Genomic DNA, 19,368 nt, shown 5'->3' on the forward strand with positions numbered 1-19,368 from the left:
ACAGATTGAGCATAAACCCTATCTTCTTCCCTTCAATCGTAATTCATGGGATCCTTGGCAGAAGTAAGGAGCAGCAGATCAGCTGAGTAGGAAGAGATAGAACAAGAGAAGAAGAAATCTTTGCCTAGCATTTGGGAGACTTTCTGATGCGCTTCAAGAGGCTTCCTTCTTAAGTTTCTTATGTGGAAAACTTTGGCCTTTCGACCGAGAGCAATCATTCTTAATCTTCCTTATTTTTAGAAACCCAGTAGTACATTTTTTTGTTGATTGTCAAATGATGAATATACTGAGTATTTGGATTGATTGGAATCTGTGATTTGAATATATGATATATAGATGATTTTCTTTTTGGTGCAATATGATATATAGATGATTAACATATGGGTTCTATGCTCTTCGTTACATGGCCAAGTTACTAGTGTAACTGGGATTAATTAATGCCAAGAAGGTGCAGGTGCTGGAGAAGGAGAATTGGCAAAAATCGTGGAGAAGAGGCAATCAGCAAGAATTTGTTTGCTGCATCTGTTGGATGGAAAGCATCCCAGAAAACATAATTTCTGCGATTGCTGCACATTTTAGAGTTGGGTAAATAGAGTCCACTGACGCTTGTGTCCTGTTGGTAATACTTCATATATAGTTCAATTCAATTAATTGATGGGGGAAAGATTCCTTACCTGGATTCGCTTTCCCTTTTATGAAGTATTCGCAGTGGAAATCTAGATCTACGTTCTCGTTCCACCACCAAATCTCTACCGGGACGATTCCACAATCACTAGGAAAGGGAATGATATCCACAACCCAAATGCCGTGGATTAATGAAATGAAGATCAACAGCGAGGAAAGAAAAAAATTTCCAAGCCTGCGATTCTAAGAGAGAGGGAGAGAGAGATGGAGCCACCGTTTCTCATAGATAAATCTCGTGCGAATGAATCACACACTTACTCACTAATGCGGTGGTTACCAAAATATATAACCCTATTTTGTAACCGCCCTAATAGTGAGTTTCCAATATTGCCCTTGGGCATTTAATTTATTAATCATATTAATAAATTCCAACAGCTCCCACTTGCACAAGGGCAAGTGTTAATCTTTCAATGTGTCCCAGACACACTTGTATATCCCAGATATACACATTCAATCTCTCTGCTATGTATCCCAGATACATAGACCTCTTGTGTCCCAGACACACATGTATATCTTAGATATACATATTCAATCTCTCTGTTATGTATCCCAGATACATAGACCTCTTGTGTCCCAGACACACATGTATATCCTAGATATACATATTCAATCTCTCTGTTATGTATCCCAGATACATAGACCTCTTGTGTCCCAGACACACATGTATATCCCAGATATACATATATATTGATCTCTTCACTATGTATCCCGGATACATAGACCACATGTGTCCCAGACACTAATATCCACAAGTCATACTGGCAAAATGGGTTGTGCGACCGGTGATATACCTGCACCCGTGAGCCCCAAACTAGAAACCTTCCCAGAAGGCCAGAATGGCACATCACTCATAGAAACAAATCAAATAAGCATTAGTATAACACAGTGTCCTAGGTTTATTCAAACTCACCAGACTAAAGGTATCTCGATCCTTCTGAGAAATCACCTTCTTGTCCTTAAAATGTTCACTACTGTAACACATACAGTTGGCGCCAGCAAACACTTTTTAGGGTGCAGTTGAATCAAACCTTTCCTTTCGCCCCAGACCATCACTACACTTAGGATTGACTCCTTTCCCGGTAGTGCCCCTTTAGGTCGAATCAATCATGACCATAGGTAACACCCCAAAGTAGCCACATCAACCCTTTGTTTCATGATGTCGTCGAAAGTCACTAAGAACACTAATGGACCATAAGGTCTAGAACTCACACAATGAGAGGAGCAGGGATCCATCCTCTTATTTCCAATGATCGCTAAGCACACATAGTATGATATATGTGCTATGGTGGAGCATTCTATATACAATAGAATGTATGTCCATCTCAACACCATACAGGTCTTAGTCTAGTCGCAACATCTTGCGCCTAACCCGAGTTTCTTTATTGTCGCCACCCTAGCGCCACATAAAGTACTTGCACCTGGCTCTTATAAGCAACATGAATAGTGGGAACATTCATGTCGATTTTCTTCACAATAGAGAAACTCATCTTGATTCCAAATCAAGGCGACATCATGATTATGAATTGACCTACACAAAGTCATTCACAATCCGTCTCATCTCTGCTCGCCTCCAAGGCGCCAGAGGCGAATGCTCGTGTGAGTGAGCCATTCTCTTGCCTATTAACATATCTTGTTTTATGCTAGAAGAAACACAATCACACAGAAAGTGAATAAGAATAAATGCTGGAATGAACTCATATTACTCATTAATAAGAAAGTCTCAGTACAAAAATAAGTAACAATCTACGCAAGCCCAATGATTTTACATGAGAAATAAAAACATCCTTGGCTATAGGTTTGGTAAGAGGGTCAGCTACCATCTGACTAGTAGATATGTGCTTAAGTACAACTTTCTTCCTTGATGTAATGTCTCTAACAAAGTGATATCTCAACTGTATATGTTTGGTCTTCCCATGATACTTGGGGTCCTTGACATAGCTAAGAGTCGCTGTACTATCACGCAGAGACAAGGGCAACCTCTTTGGATGTCATCACAATCCCAGTATGTCGAAGGAATCTCCTCAACCAAACAACCTCTTGAACCGCAGCTGAGCATGCCACATACTCTGCTTCCATGGTTGAGAGGGATATAGAAGCCTGCTTCTTGCTACACCACGAAATGGCCCCGCCATTCAGCAAGAAAGCATATCCAGAGGTTGATTTGCGCTCATCGATGTCTCCAGCCCAGTTGGCATCACTATAGCCAACTAAGCGCAAATCCAATCCTTGGTAACACAACATGTAGTTACTCGTTCCTCTGAGATATCTCAATATCCTCTTGATTGCTTTCCAATGCTCTATGCCTGGGTTTGATTGGTATCGACTAACCAAACCCATTGCATAACAAATATCTGGCCTAGTACACATCATAGCGTACATAAGGCTACCCACTGCACTGGAAAATGGAACTCTTTCCATCTTGGTTTTCTCCTCTGGAGTCTTAGGACCCATATCAAGGCTCAAATGCAAACCCTTCTCCACTAGAGTATCATATGGTTTGCAGTTGTGCATCTGGTATCTCGTCAAGAAATTGTCAATATAGGTCTCTTGAGATAAACCCAGTAATCTTATTTGCCTATTTCTGACAATCTTGACACCAAGCACATAGCTTGCTTCACCCATGTCCTTCATATCAAATACAGAGGACAACCATTTCTTAATGGTTTCCAATAGCTCCTCGCTATTGCTAGCCATAAGTATGTCATCTACGTACAGTGTCAGAATGACATAATTATTATCAGATCTCTTGGTGTAAACACAGTGGTCTTCCTCAAGCATGGAAAACCATTTTCCATCATAGCTTGGTGGAAGCGCACATTCCACTGTCTAGATGCTTGCTTTAAGCCATATATGGACTTCTTAAGCTTGCACACTTTGCGCTCAAGTCCATTTGCTTCAAAACCTTGAGGTTGATTCATATAGATCTCTTCCTCAAGTTCTCCATTGAGAAAAGCAGTTTTTATATCCATCTGATAAAGCTCCAAGTCCAACTGAGCAACAATGGCTAGTATGAGGCGAATTGAGGCAAACCTAACCACATGGGAAAAAGTTTCCTTATAATCAACGCCCTCTCGTTGGGTGTAGCCCTTAGCCACTAAACGAGCATTGAATCTCTCAATAGATCCATCCGCCTTTCTTTTGATCTTGAGAACCCACTTGTTCCCAATTGCCTTTCGGCCTGGCGGCAAGTCAATCAAGTCCCAGACATGATTAACTTTCATCGACTCCAACTCTTCCTTTATTGCTTTCAACCATTCATTTGAGCTTGACCCCGCAAGAGCTTCCTGCACGCTCTTTGGTTCATGCTCATCGACTGAAGTCATCTCACAGTCGATCTCTTCAGGAGTTACCATGTAGGCTTCATCCTCCATGTCGAAACGTCGACGAGGAACTAGCCCGCGCCCACTACGGCGCAAGTGCATGTCAGATCGCTCACCGTCTAAGGTAGCTATCACATCTGCACTCCCACTCCCACTAGGATCTTCTGGATGAACCCCGTGTTCATTATCCAGAATCTGAATCCCTGGAGTGACAAGACCACTATCTTGTATCTCAAAGAATTCCGATGATTCTTTGTTAACTCCTGAAAGAGATGGAAAATCATTCTCCAAGAATGTTGCATCCCTAGACTCAAGTTCCGTTCTCCTCTCATTCTCATCTAGTCCAATAAAGACATGGCCCTTTGAGGGTTCAGAATATCTCACAAAGATACACTTTCTTCCTCTGGGTGCAAGCTTTCCATATTGGTGAGAAGTAGAGTGAACATATGCTGCACATCCCCATGCGCGCAAGTAACTCAAATCTGGCTTCCTTCCGGTCCACAACTCATATGGTGTGGAAGGAACCGATTTGGTTGGAACTCTGTTGAGGATATAGGCCGCAGTCAGCAAAGCATCTCCCCAATAAGAGATGGGTAGATTTGCCTGCACCATCATGGATCTCACCATGTCTAGCAAGGTTCTATTCCTCCTCTCAACAACCCCATTTTGCTGTGGAGTCCCTGGAATAGTAAGTTGTCTAGATATCCCCTTTTCATCACATAACCCTTTGAACATATCGGAGAGATACTCTCTACCTCTATCCATTCTAAGAGTTTTAATCTTTTTATCTAACTGATTCTCAACTAAGCTCATTAATTTCTAAATACATTCTTGAGCTTCTGACTTATGAGAAATTAGATAAATGTGACCATACCGTGTAAGTCATCTATGAATGTGATGAAATAAGCCTGTCCTTTTCTAGTATGCACATTCATAGGTCCACACACATCTGAATGGATAAGTTCTAAAGGAAGAGAGGCTCTCAAAGCCTTTTTAAATGGTTTTCTAGTTGCTTTTCCTGCTAGACATGACTCACAGGTTGGCAAATCAAATAGTGAACCTTGGCCTAAGAGACCTTCTCTTGCCAATCTGTTCATCCTATCTAAGCCAATATGTTTTAGTCTAGCATGTCACAAATTATAATCAATACACACAATATCTTGGCAAACAAAAGCACTACTAGAATTAAATGAATAATCAATTGTATCCAATACAATGAAACCATTCGGAAGAAAACCATAACCATAAACTGTATCACCCAGATACAAAACCAAAGAATTGTTTCCAAATACAACTCTAAAACCATGTCTCATAAACCACTCTTGTTTCGTTCCCACCTCTCGTTACTTTGCCTAGACCACCGAGGTTGAGCTCTCTCCTTCTTGTGCTTGAAGCCTGCACCCTTACTAGTGCTTGCTTCAGCAGCAACTACTTCAGTGTGAGGGACATCGGCCAACATCCGATCCTCCTCTAGCTCAAGGTGCTTGGCAGCTTGATCAAATGTCTTGACCTCATCAACATGAGTCAAGAAGATCTTCATATGCTCCCAAGTCTTTGGCAATGACCTAATGACTGTGGAGACTTGCTCCTCATCAGTCTTCTGGCGCCCACATGCACTCAACTCACTAATCATGTTAGACATGATGGTTATATGCTGCCTCATGGTGTGACCCTGGCGCATCTTATAGCCGTCAAAGGTGAGTCCGAGTTAGCGGCCTCTTGTGGTGGAAGTCCCTCCATACTGGAACTTCACAGCCTCCCACAAAGACTTTGCAGTCCTATGCTTCTCATAACGAAGCATCAGGTCATCCCTCATGGAGCTCAGGATTGTAATCCTGGCTACCCGGTCTTTCCTCTTCCAGGCATTGTAAAGCTCAAGGTTCCTGCTATATTGTGCAGTGGTACCTTCCTCAGGTGGGGACATGGTATAGTTTACGGTTTCCAGCATGTTATATTCTTCTAGGAGATAATGCACCTTTCGGTGCCAAAGGTCATAATACCTCTCATTCGGTTTATCTCCTTTCGCGAAGTTAGCAACAATGCTCTTGGTAGTAGCCATTTATTCTAGAGACATTACATACTAGGATGAGTTCAACTATTCTAGCATAAAACACAACTCAAGCAACAGCAAATCACACTAGCATAGTCAACCTATGGGATAATCATTTAAACCAAAAGAGATGCTAACAAACATTCAATCAAATTCTCATGCAAACCCATATAGGATGAGTTCAACTATTCTAGCATAAAACACAACTCAAGCAACAGCAAATCACACTAGTATAGTCAACCTATGGGATAAGCATTTAAACCAAAAGAGATGCTAACAAACATTCAATCAAATTCTCATGCAAACCCACATAGACTTATACACTAGTTTCATTCTGTGCAAGAAACATGATTGATATACCCAAAATAAAAAATAGTTTTATTAAAATAAAACATGCAATCATGTTAAAGCTATGGGGTGGTTCACACAGAACACTTCTACCTCATTAGCTCCCACTAGGCCCCAATAGGCCCTCAATGCCCAAACATCACACAGATTGTCGGGCCATTGGTGTTCAGTAAGTTAGAAACACATTCTGAACTGGACAGACCAATATCCAAAAAAATCCATCTCCTAGACGGAATTCCGTCTGCCTTTTATGCCCAGATGGATGACCGTCTGCCCAGACGGAAATTCCGTCTGGCATTCTATGACCAGACGGATGACCGTCTGCTCAGATGGAAAATCCGTTTGGCATTCTGTGACCAGAAAACGGCGTTTTTTCTGGATTTTTCATGAACGAAAATTTTCCATGAAACGGTAAAACTCGTTTTTTCACTCAAAAAATCATCCAAAAACACATGAAAAAAAAATCCAACAATAAATTTTAAACAAAAAATTATCATCATGGATTATCAATTCATGCAAATCTTCATTAGGGAAATTCACAAGGATCTCCCACTCGGATCCGAACCAAAATAAGGGTTTCCATAAACCCTATCAATTCTCCCATGGATTTTGTATTAAACCCTTGATCCTCCCATTGGATCCATACAATTAAAATAAACAAGGGGAGGAACAAAGAACCGTGAGAACCAATGGCTCTGATGCCAATGTTGGTAATACTCCATATATAGTTCAATTCAATTAATTGATGGGGGAAAGATTCCTTACCTGGATTCGCTTTCCCTTTTATGAAGTATTCACAGCGGAAGTCTAGATCCACGTTCTCGTTCCACCACCAAATCTCTATAGGGACGATTCCACAATCACTAGGAAAGGGAATGATATCCACAACCCAAATGCCGTGGATTAATGAAATGAAGATCAACAGCGAGGAAAGAAAAAAATTTCCAAGCCTGCGATTCTAAGAGAGAGGGAGAGAGAGATGGAGCTGCCGTTTCTCAGAGATAAATCTCGTGCGAATGAATCACATACTTACTCACTAATGCGGTGGTTACCAAAATATATAACCCTATTTTGTAACCGCCCTAATAGTGAGTTTCCAATATTGCCCTTGGGCATTTAATTTATTAATCATATTAATAAATTCCAACATGTCCACATTGCAGCATGAGGTGTTGGAGATCTTGAAACCTACAAGAACCCAAATTAATTTACCAATGAGACAAGGAAAGTTTCAGTTTTTAAAGGTTTATTTACAGGAGAGCATTCTTACCAGAGAAGGTGCAGGTGTTGGAGAAGGAGAATTGGCAAAAATCGTGGAGAAGAGGCGATCAGCAAGAATTTGTTTGCCGGATCTGTTGGATGGAAAGCATCCCAGAAAACATAATTTCTACGATTGCTGCACATTTTAGAGTTGGGTAAACAGAGTCCACCGACGCTTGTGTCCACATTGCAGCATGAGGTGTTGGAGATCTTGAAACCTGCAAGAACCCAAATTAATTTACCAATGAGACAAGGAAAGTTTCAGTTTTTAAAGGTTTATTTACAGGAGAGCATTCTTACTAGAGTTTCTTCAACTTCCCGCCTAGAACAAATATGATCCGTTTAGTTTGCATTTTGCTTGGGAGCAATTAAACAGAGAAGAGGCTTTTTAATATTTGGTTTAGTTTGGTTTGAACCTAGCTGATCCCACGGTCGAGTTAAAGCAATTAAACCCAATCAATACCACTTACAAAGAGTTTTGTTGCACATGCTGATAATTCACGGTGAAGATCTAGTCAAACATTAAATATTTAATCCTGAACGTTCGTTGCTTGGAGTAGTGCCACGTAGCCACTACTGCCAAGCAAAATCCTAATTTTGGATCCAAATCCTCTGTAATTCATTTCCCTACAATTTCCTATTATGATTGTGCCATGTGGCATTAAGTAATCCAACGGTCATCCAATTCAAACTAGAGTTTAAATTAAATTCAAATTTATTGATGAATTTAAATAAAATTCAAATTTGGTTTGAATTGGATAACCGTTGGATAACTTCATGCCACGTGACACAATCCTAAGAGGGAATTGTAGGGAATTGAGAGAAAGGAATTTCAGAATGTGAATTTGACAAATTTCAACTATCCATTTACTACTTAGGGGTGTCAACGGTCCGGTTTGGAGCGGTTTCGGGCTGAAAACCCCCCAGCCCATTTAAAAGATAACGGTTTCGGTGCGGTTTCGGTTTGGTGCGGTTTGGGTTCGGGTTGACTAACGGTTTGGCCTAATGATTTGGTTTCGGTTTGGTAATGATTTGGACTAAATTAAAAATCAATATTGAAATTTATTTTTATTTTTTCCTCAACTTCAAATCCTAGTTTCTCACACACAAAACTACAAAAAGATAGAGGATGAAGACTCCAAATAGATCCAACGATAAGTGATGGCATTAGAAATCCTGATGCCTGATTTCACAAAAGTGAAAATGTGAAAGACTGAAAGTCTGAAACTGAAACAGCGCATTAACGATTAAGATTAAGACTTAATAGTTATCAATTAAGACTTTTAAATTTTAAAATAATAAAACTAAATGAAATTTGAAAATTAAAAAGTTAACGACTAAGATTAAGACTTAAGAGTTAAGAGTTATCAATTAAGACTTTTAAATTTTAAAATAATAAAACTAAATAAAATTTAAAAATTAAAAAGTTAACGATTAAGATTAAGACTTAAGACTTGAGTTATCAATTAAGACTTTTAAATTTTAAAATAATAAAATTAAATAAAATTTGAAAATTAAAAAGTTAACGATTAAGATTAAGACTTAAGACTTAAGAGTTATCAATTAAGACTTTTAAATTTTAAAATAATAAAACTAAATGAAATTTGAAAATAAAAAGTTTAAAACTTAAAACTTAAACCGTTAAATGTGAATACTCAACTACTCAAACTCGAGTCTCAACGTCTCAAACACCGAAATTCATGGATCATTAATTACATTTAAACAATACAAAAAAAAAATTTTAATTACATTTAATATTTTAATTTTATTTATGTAAAAGACTAACGGGCTGACGGCACACGGGCTGGGCCGGGCCAGCCCGAAACCGTTCGGGCTGAGGACCCTCAGCCCAATTAAGGCCCATTAAGGATCGGTTCGGGCCGGTTCGGGCTATAACAGGCCGGTTCGGTCCGATTTTAACGGTTTGGGTTGAAAATTGACACCCCTAGCGCTACTCGTTCACGAGGGAGTGAGAGTATTGTTACATATAATCCAAGTGGGTTTCAAGGAGATTCGAACTCAACCTCGTGTGTGAAAACGTTTGGGTTTGTCCAGCTGAGCCGCTACTTGGGATTACTCAGCCATTTTTCCGTTCACGTGGGTGATCCGTGCCTTGACGGCAAAGTATGTAGGAGTAGGATGTCCAAATCAGGGAGCCGAAATAATAATGTAAGCAGGAGAGATCGGAGAATGACGTTTCGCTGATAAAGTGAGGAGTTGGACTTGGGACTTGGGAGTCGCAGGACGGCGATGGAGATTTCGACGGAACTAGTCTGCGGCCAGGTATGGTCCGTTCTCCTTCAAGTTCTTCAATTTTATCTGCTTCTCGATTTCTTTCCTCTTAATTCTTCTTTCTTTTTCTGAACCGTGTCTGTCGTCCTCTCTTTTCTCTGATTTGAACCCTAGAAGGGTCGCCAACGGTAGGATTCTGGATTCCCCTCTTAAATATGTCTTACGCTTGCTTGTCTTATTTCCCTAATTTCGTTTTCTAGTTATGTAATTTAAGGGTAAGGTTTTTTGACACGAGTCCCATTGTTTGTTGTTTATGATCAGAAGAATAGAAATGGCAACAGCTGCAAATGCGAATCCATTTAGTCCCATTGTTTCTTGCGTACGATCAGAAATATAGAAATGGTAACAGCTGCAAATGCATATTTATTTAGTCCCTTTGTTTCTTGTCTATATCAATTGGATAGACTTGATTATAATACCTTTGTTTCCTATTAGCCCAGCATGTGAAAAAAAATTTCTTGGTTCCACTCAAGAGTAGGCTCATTTATTTCAAGTTTGCATGGTTCTGCCATTGTCTTTCTGAAAATTGGTGTTATGGTTAGCTTCAAATATCGATAAGAAGAAAATGTCATTCTCACAGGTGTACCACTCAAGTTTTGTTGATGAGGAAGGCATAGAAAAAGCCTGTGGTTGCCCTTTGCTCCCTTTGAAAAGTCATATAAAGGGTCCTGCACCAGTTTCAGATCAAGGTAAAGTTTTGTATTAAATTTTGTTTGACGATCTACCAAGATATTTTATTTGAAGCTTGTTCAAGATTTGTAATATGGACATATTTTTTTCACAGACAAAACTGATATTGTTGATGAAGCAATCACATTTTTTCGAGCCAATGTCTTCTTCAGAAACTTCAATATCCAGAGCTCAGCTGACAAGCTTCTCATTTATTTGACGTTTTACATAAATGTTGCTTTGAAGAGGCTGGAAGGCTGCAGAACACTGGCTGAGGGGACCAAAGCTATCATTAACTTGGGTCTTGAGAAGGTCCCTGTGCCTGGAGAGCCTGGATTTCCTTTTGCAGGACTTTTTGCTCTTCCTGAGTCTCAGCAAGAAGCAGGTAAAGGTCCTTTTGCCACATTTTGTTATCTTTAGCCACCCGTATCGATGAGGCTTTTTTAGATGAATTCTTGAAGGTTGTGCTTGGTGCATTGGTCAAGTGCTTACTTGCTGAGCACTTGGTCGCAGACACATTCCTGGGAGCAACCTCTTGGAAACAGGGGTAATGCTGCACTCATTTGCCCTCCTCAGATCCTTTTTTTTAACCAGAAAAAAAAAAGGGGGGGGGGGGGAATAAATAAATAATGAATTTCTGTGGATGAAGTCTTCAAACAACAATTTTGAAGAATGATGCTTATCGGTTAGATCATACTGGTTATCTGTCTAACATGCATTGTCATCTTCAATACCATTCCATCATCAGGAACATGATCTAGAAGCATCCTTTTAGTGTAGTTTTACTTGTTATATTCGGCTTTAATATTTAAAATTGTATCCTATTTAATCAGGTGATCCTCTTGCTAGAGATGCAATTACTCCCAAGTGTACTCGCAAGAGGAATGGGGTCGGGTCCAAAATTAGCCTGGCAGAAAATCATGGAGTTAGATTTGGACCTTACTTCTCTTATTGATAGTCATCTAGGTGATGCCTGGGCATCCAAGCATCATGAAGCAGATCGGGGACATCTCCTAGTGTCTTGTAATAGGCAGATGAGTGAAAAGTAACCTGGTATACATGTAGGCATGTAGAATAAAGAGAAGAGGGAGGGAAACAGGTGCCAATAACAATTCAAATTATAAAAATGTCTGATAGACCTAATTATCAATTCAACAACTTAAGTACCTTCTCTCCATTTTTGTGTTTCTCTTTGGGCTGGGGCTGTCTTGTGTAATTCTCCATGAAACCAACAAAAACTTGCAACATCATCAGACCAAGGTGCCTTTCACGGTTGTTTTGAACCCACAACCTTTCTTGGCTGGTTTTATGGCTTGTTCCTGCTGTTACGTTTGCACTTTTTATCTACATTAAGAGATATATACTGTTGCTACCACAGAATGATCCGAGGGGTTCAGGATTGATCCCCAATAAATGATTAGAGGGCGCCAATATCAATCCTTTTTATTCCAAGGCAAGGATTCAAGAATTACTTCTACAATAACAAGTAACTGTTCGTACATTGTTGCGTTGAAATCAAAATAAGGAGTGCCAATCTTTGATAATTTTGGCATCATCTAATTGTTCTCAAGTGGGTCCCTTCAATAGTTTGAAATATTACACTGTGACAAGAGAATCAATTAAAGGGGATTTCCGTAATTTCAATTAGAAATCCATTGGGTCCTTTAGAGATTGTCTATAAAGTTGTGAATTTTCAGAGTGCTTGTATTGGCTTCTTGTCCATGATGAGGAGTAGGGTGGGCAAGCTGTTTTTTGATTGCAGAAACCAAGGGAGAGGACTGGCGGAGGCACTATATATACACCCACTTGAAGAGTGGCCCTAAGGCAATACGGGTGATATTAGACAGCAATGTAAAGCTAGGACCATGGATGACTTAGCTCCATTTTACCTACAAATTAAAGAATTAGAAATAGGGACAGAAATTAGTAACTTGTGTCTGGAAAATATCAGCCACCAATAACATGATCAGCCTTGGTTGGACTAAAGTTTGTATGGTAGTAAACAACTGCTGCTAGTTTCAGTCAATTCCAGTGGTCGGATTGAGAGATCAAGGTGGACCAAGAATGGAAACGTATGATTTAATGGTGGACTGACTCAGCATCTCTTAAAATTATCCTTCTGATACAAATATACAATACCTGGTACCAATACTGAAACCCTTGAATCTTGCTTTGGAATTTCATATTTTGACATTCTGTTGTCATTCCCTGCCTTTATGTGAACTTTGGACTTGAGTGTATCGCTACATATTATTAGTTTCTGTTCACTTGCCTGTAATTATTTTTCTCCCTAATGTTTTCAATCTAACCCTTCAATTCAAAAGGGAATTCTAAGAGTTTTATTGTTGATATATAAGATCATAAGTAGTATCTTTATTGTCTATCTGTCCCATCTACATTCATCGATGTTTACATTTTTAATTTTCATTGCCTTATTGTATTGAATTGGTATTTTATATTTATTTATGTATTTATGTAAAACTACGTGCCTTTTCTCATATTTTGGCTGTTAGTCAAAACGTTTGTAAACAGTGTGATGCATGGAATCTTCCCTTTGTAATGAAAGCAAGAAAAGAACAGAGAGAAAAAAAAAGTGGGGGGGGGGGGGGAAGGAGGGGTTTGGAGGGAGGGTTTGGGGTAGGAGTGTTTTATTGATGTGGGAAAAGAAATACAATTTGGAACTACTACTAGCTTGCTTTGTCAGTTGGCTCTTTACTTACATTATATGGATTTAATGTGATGGTGAAATTTAAACAGAAGGATAAGGAAATGAAAATAGAATAGAATATAGTTGAGGGATAATATTTCTCTGTCAGTGCCCGGATGCAGTGATAAGTAGGTAGGGGTTCTTGCACCATGGACGAGTGTGGGTAAGAAACTAGTTCAGAAACGTAGGATTGGATTGACATCTTGAAACATAGGATCTTTGATAGGTAAGAGCTTAGAATTGATAGATGTTATAAGGAAAAGAAGGATTAATATAGCTTGCATTCAAGAGACTAGATGGAAGGGGGCCAAAGAGGCTACTTAACAAGGTGGAGAAGAGAAAGAAAAAACGGGGGCCCACCCCCCCCCCCCCCCCCCCCCCCCCCCCCCCCCCCCCCCCCCCCCCCCCCTTAAAGAGTTGGATGAATTTAAACTTTTGTATACTGTGGATAAAACTATAAAAATGGAGTAGGTATAATGGTGGATAAAGATTTTAAGAATGATGTGGTGGATGTTAAAAGAGTGGGTAATAGGATTATTGCTATCAAGCTTGTAATGGAGAAAGAGATTGTAAGTATAATTTGTGCAAATGCACCTCAAGTGGGATTGGATGAAAGTCTAAAGTTAGAATTTTGGGAAAATATGGATGGATTTATGCAAGGAATTCGTCAAGAATAAAAGATTATCATAGGAGGTGATCTAAATGGACATATTGGAAAAGATCAAAGAGGCTATGAGAGTGTACATGGAGGATATGGTTTTGAAGATAAGAGGTGATCTCAATTTTAGATTTTGCAGTTGCTTTTGATCTACCTATTGTAAATACTTACTTCAAAAAGAGAGATGAGCATGTGATTACCTTCAAAAATGGACATCATAGAAGCCAAATAGATTTCTTCCTACCTAGAAGGACTCGTAGATTGTTGTGCAAGGATTGCAAGGTGATACCAGGGAAAGCTTAACTGCATAACATAGACTTGTGGTCTTGGATATGTGCCTAAACCCAAAAACTCATAAAAGTTGCAAGGTTAACTATCCCAAGATAAGATGGTGGAACTTGAAAGGAGAGTGCTTGAAATCCTTTGCTAATAAAATAGTCAAACAAGGAAAGTGGGTTTTTGAGGGGGACATTAATGCGATTTGGAATGAGATGGCTATGTGTATCAAGAAGGTGACTAAAGATGTCCTAGGTGAATCAAAAGAAAAGCTCCATTCTTACAGAGAGACTTGGTGGTGGGATAGCGAGGTTCAAGCTACCATTAAGAATAAGAAAGCTAGTTTTAAGACATGGCAAAGAACTAAGGATGTTAAGGATCTTTGAAGGTATAGGTTGATGAAAAATGAAAGTAAGAAATTGCAGGAAAAGCAAGGGAGAATTAGTATGAAGAGTTATACAATAAGTTGGGTACGAAGGAAGGGGAAAATTTTATTTATAAGATAGCTAAAATAAGGGATAGGAAGAGTAGAGAACTTGACCATGTTAGATGTATTAAAAATGGAGATGGTAAAGTACTATTATGTGATGAGGACATTAAGAAAAGATGGAAAATCTTTTTTTTTTTTCTTTGCTAAACGAGCATACTTCAAGCATCTGTGATTTGGATGATTACACCATTCGCCAAGGCACTAATTTTCAAACATATGTACAGAGAATTTTGATGTCCGAAGTAAAATAAGCACTAAGGAGGATGAAACTAGGCAAGACACAATGTCCCAATGAAATCCCAATAGAAGTATGGAAGATCTTAGGAACCCATGGGTTAGTTTGGTTTACTAAGTTGTTTAATAAGATTATGAACACAGGGAAAATGACAGATGAATGGAGGAGAAGCATCGTGGTTTTACAAAAATAAAGAAGATATTCAAATCTGTAATAACTATAGGGGCATTAAATTGATGAATCATACTATGAAATTATGGGAGAGAGTAATTAAAACCCGTTTTAGACACTTAACCACAATTACGGAGAATCAATTTCGGTTTCTGCCAGGAAGATCTACAATAGAGGCTATTTACTTAATTAGGAGATTCATAGAAATGTATATAGAGTGTAGGAAAAACCTTCATATGGTATTTATTGACCTAGAAAAAGATTATGATAGAGTTCTTAAAGAGTTAATTTGGCAAGTACTAGGGAAAAGAAGTGTTGCAAATAAATTTGTGGACTTAGTTAAGGATATGTATGATGGTTTAGTGACAAGTGTAAGAACAGTGGGGGGGGGGCAAAGTAATGAATTCCCAATTACTGTTGTGCTACATTAAGGATCAACTTTAAACCCTTATTTATTTGCATTTGGAATGGATGAATTAACCAAAGACGTTTAAGATGAGGTCCCTTGGTGGCTTTTTGTTGATGATATTATGTTGATAGATGAGACTCAAGTGGGGATTGATACAATGTTAGAATCATGGAGAGCACCTTTGGAATTAAGAGGTTTAAACTAAGTAGAATGAAGACAAAATATCTAGTTTGTAACATTAATCATGATCAGGCAGACAATGAGGTGGTGATACTTGACGATAAGGAGATTCATCAAAGTAATTGTTTTAGGTACTTTGGTTCAATCATAAATAAAAGAGGTGATATAGAAGATGATGTTTTCCAAAGAATTAAAATAGGGTTGATGAAGTGGAGAAGCGCATCAGTGTGTGTTTGACATATTCCATTAAAGATTAAAGGAAAACTCTATAGGATTGTCGTTCGATCAGCTATGATGTACGGTGCAGAATGTTAGGCTGTTAAAAAAGATGATATAAATAAACTCAATGTAGCAAAAATGAAGGATGCTAAGATGAATAAGTGGCAGAACTAGGAATGATAAGATAAGGAATGATCATATTAGAGTTGGCTTAGGAGTTGCTCCCGTAAGTGAAAAGCTTCGAGAAAGTTGTTTAAGGTGGCATGACCATGTTAAATGGAGACCTATAAATTCTCTTGTATGGAAAAGTGATATAATCCAGATTGAAGGAACTAGAAGAGCTAGGGGCAGACCTAAGATAACCTTAAGAGAAGTGGTGAGAAAGGATATGAATAGATTGGGCCTTGTATCTAACATGGCCTCAATTAGAACTAATTGGAAGGCAAGAATCCATGTAACCGACCCCATTTAGTTGGGACAAGGCTTACTGTTGTTGTTCTTCCAATAGGCAATCTCAAGTATGTCACTGTGTGTCATGAGACTATTTCCTGTGCTTCACTACCCGTCTATTTTGACAAAAGCAATTTTGTACATATTCTTGGTGAACTTGTTTGTCCTTGAGTCACTAACATAAAATATTACAACAAAGGTACTTTTAAGATAAACGGTTGTCCATGGATCCCACTTGGTTTATGTCTGAAAGGGATTTGAGAAGTGGCAGCAAAACTGTATCCATGTTTTATACTTTTAACACAAGGGCATACTCAATGCTCAAGGCTTGCACCATTGATGCATTTGGGGAGGGTCATAATATATGCAACCTTGCCCCAGCTTCATGGAGATGCTGTTAACCTGATTCATAAACCCTCAACCCCTAGATCAAAATAGTGAATCCTGCGCTATTGAGATAGCAACGATAGCTACTCATCCTTATCCTAATTAAAGGGGGCAACCTTGCCATAAGATAAGGTCTGCATATTAAGAATGATAAATGCATCAACCTAGCATCTTAGCAAATCTGTACCATGTATTGGCAATCCTTGTTATCTAGATGAATGCTTTTGAGTTTGCTACATGGGTCGAAGGTAACACTAGAAGGTGTGAATTTAAAAACAAAAATGTTTGGCTTAAATCAATGAGTTGCTCAGTAACATGTGGTGCAAGCATAAAGGCATGCGTGATGTCGATTATATTTGTAAGTTGCAGTTCCCACAATCTCATGTTCCTATGTTGTTGAATGTTCCGTTCATGTCAGCACTTGTGGTTCACTTTCTGACTCCATGGATTGGCTGTAGAGTTTCCTTTTGATCGTACTTTCAGTAATATATTGCTTCTCTTTTCCTTTCCCTTTGTTGCTTTCAGGCATGTGGAAAATATAGCTTAGATATATTTGGCTGTTAAACTGATTACCAGAAGCCAATGGGTTACTTGTGAACCTGATCAGTTTGGTAGTAATGCTATGGCAGAGATTCTTTATATTTACTTAATATGGGTTTATACTGCAGAGCTATTTAGGGACTATCTGAAGCAGATAAGGGAGGAAACAAGTGGAAGATTGCTCAGTGTTGCATACAGACCAAATGGGACTCCAAACAAATGGTGGTTGGCATTTGCCAAGAGGAAATTCATGAATATTATTATTCCCTAAAGCATTCGTTACAAGAGAACTCACTCTTACAAGGACTTATAATCACTATTAAGCCTCAGCAAGTGTGATGGAGTTATTTTGGAGTATTTGTATTTGCTTACTGCTTGTATTCCAACCTTAGGTTTTTATCTACTCATTCTTCTTTTCAGAAACATGTGGTATTGATAAGTCATTAAGGAGCTCTGTGACTACATGTTCATAAAACCATGGTTTTCTGCCGGTAATGATTCATCCCAAGTAAAGAAACATCCAGGTGAATATTTCAATATCCTGCGAATACTGTGATCCACCCTACTGAAACTAGAAGCTTCTATTACAGAGACATCACTAATTACGTTGGTCTCTTCTCAAATCCTTGTTGTTTTTTCTTGTCCAAAAGAGTTAATTGCTTCTTATCTTGTGTTGGTTTAGGTGGGTGTGGTAAAGGATGCTTGGATTTATGAATAATTTGTTACATTCAGAAGTTTTCCAGCATGGGTAGGACAATTAACAAATATAGAAATATTATCATTTGGAAAATTTTTAACATGGAAGGATATATTATGATAGACAATTACAAAGTTTAAGGTACAAAGTACAGTTAAAATAGTGGAAGCCTTGGCTGGTCTCCAGCTAAAAGTGTTCTTGGAGTGTGAAGGATTTAAACATACAAACATAACATTCTTAATGCTAAACGATAAGTTCAGCAAAATGGGGATTAGAGTGGTTTCTCCATTTTTCTAGCCTTCAACTGAGGAAGTATGACAAAGTGTGGAGGATTTAAACATACAAACATAACATTCTTAATGCTAAAGGATAAGTTTAGCAAAATGGGGATTAGGTTGATTCGCCATTTTTCTAGCCGTCAACCATGGAAGTATGTCAAAGGTGACTTCGTCATTGTACTAAAACTCTTCAAGTTGAACTCCCATTTGGTGTGCATGGTGGATTCCTTGTTGAATTCCATAGACAATAGCTTGTAATCTTGTCCCATTGTTGAAATACCCTTTATTGAGGTACTGGATTTTACCCCTCAAAATTGTTGGTGATTCTTAATCGTCCATAGCTAACGACCATAGCCTATAAAGCAATCACTTTCTAATTTCCCCATCCCCGGCTTAATAAAGCCCTTTGTAAAAAAAAAAAATCACTTTTCTCATGACTAGAAGAAAAGACGAATTTAGTGGTAGAGGTTTTCACACAATAATTTTTATTGAGACACTGTTTCTCTACCTTGTCTCAGGTTACCATTTTGGTTTATTAATTATTGCACCAGGGACAGGTTCCTCAATCACTTTCTCAAGATATAATTAGTAGGGCTTCTTGTTGATGAAACATATCCCATGATTCCCGGGAAGCAAAAAAATGGTGGGTGATCTCTAGCAGGGAAAGGGATAAGGTGGAGGTGGTGGTCACCAGCAGGAGGAGGTGTGGTGTTTCCGGCAATAGTAGGTAGTTTCCAGCGAAGTTAAGGAATAAGATGGGTGAAAGAAAAATCCTTTCGGTAATTCAGTCATTACACTACCCTCTGAGGGCATTATGGTTATTCACTTTCAAAATTGGAATGGTTTAACAAAATCATTGACTGTTTATAACTTGTAAATTTGAAAAAAAAAAGTCTAGAGGGTTTTTTGTATTATTATAAATAAATGTTTCACAAGTTTTAAGAGTGGTAAAGAGAACCTTTTACGGGTTAGCCACCAAAAAAAACAGAGAGAGAACTTTTAAAGGGTTATACTGGATTCTTGTATCCTCTTCACAATAAAATCATCA

General features: G+C 38.6%; 1 protein-coding gene across 4 annotated transcripts; it reads left to right on the top strand.

The window, feature by feature from the left end:
- The first annotated feature begins 9,664 nt into the window (after positions 1-9,664).
- Positions 9,665-17,954, top strand: ARPC3 (actin-related protein C3). Of its 4 annotated transcripts, none has more exons than XM_089152722.1 (5): positions 9,665-9,950; positions 10,216-10,296; positions 10,535-10,643; positions 10,739-11,008; positions 17,474-17,954. In XM_089152722.1, the coding sequence occupies exons 2-5, from the start codon at positions 10,294-10,296 to the stop codon at positions 17,614-17,616; spliced, it is 525 nt and encodes a 174-aa protein (XP_089008848.1). In that variant the 5' UTR covers positions 9,665-9,950; positions 10,216-10,293; the 3' UTR covers positions 17,617-17,954. The 4 variants fall into 4 exon arrangements, with proteins under 4 accessions (XP_089008848.1, XP_089008846.1, XP_089008847.1 ...); XM_089152720.1 differs by having other exon boundaries at positions 9,665-9,945; XM_089152721.1 differs by having other exon boundaries at positions 9,665-9,945; positions 10,219-10,296.
- The last annotated feature ends 1,414 nt before the right edge of the window (positions 17,955-19,368 follow it).

Source organism: Hakea prostrata, chromosome 4 (genome assembly GCF_041222555.1).
Source record: "Hakea prostrata isolate BN-2017 chromosome 4, UWA_Hpros_2, whole genome shotgun sequence".
Classification (NCBI taxonomy): domain Eukaryota; kingdom Viridiplantae; phylum Streptophyta; class Magnoliopsida; order Proteales; family Proteaceae; genus Hakea; species Hakea prostrata.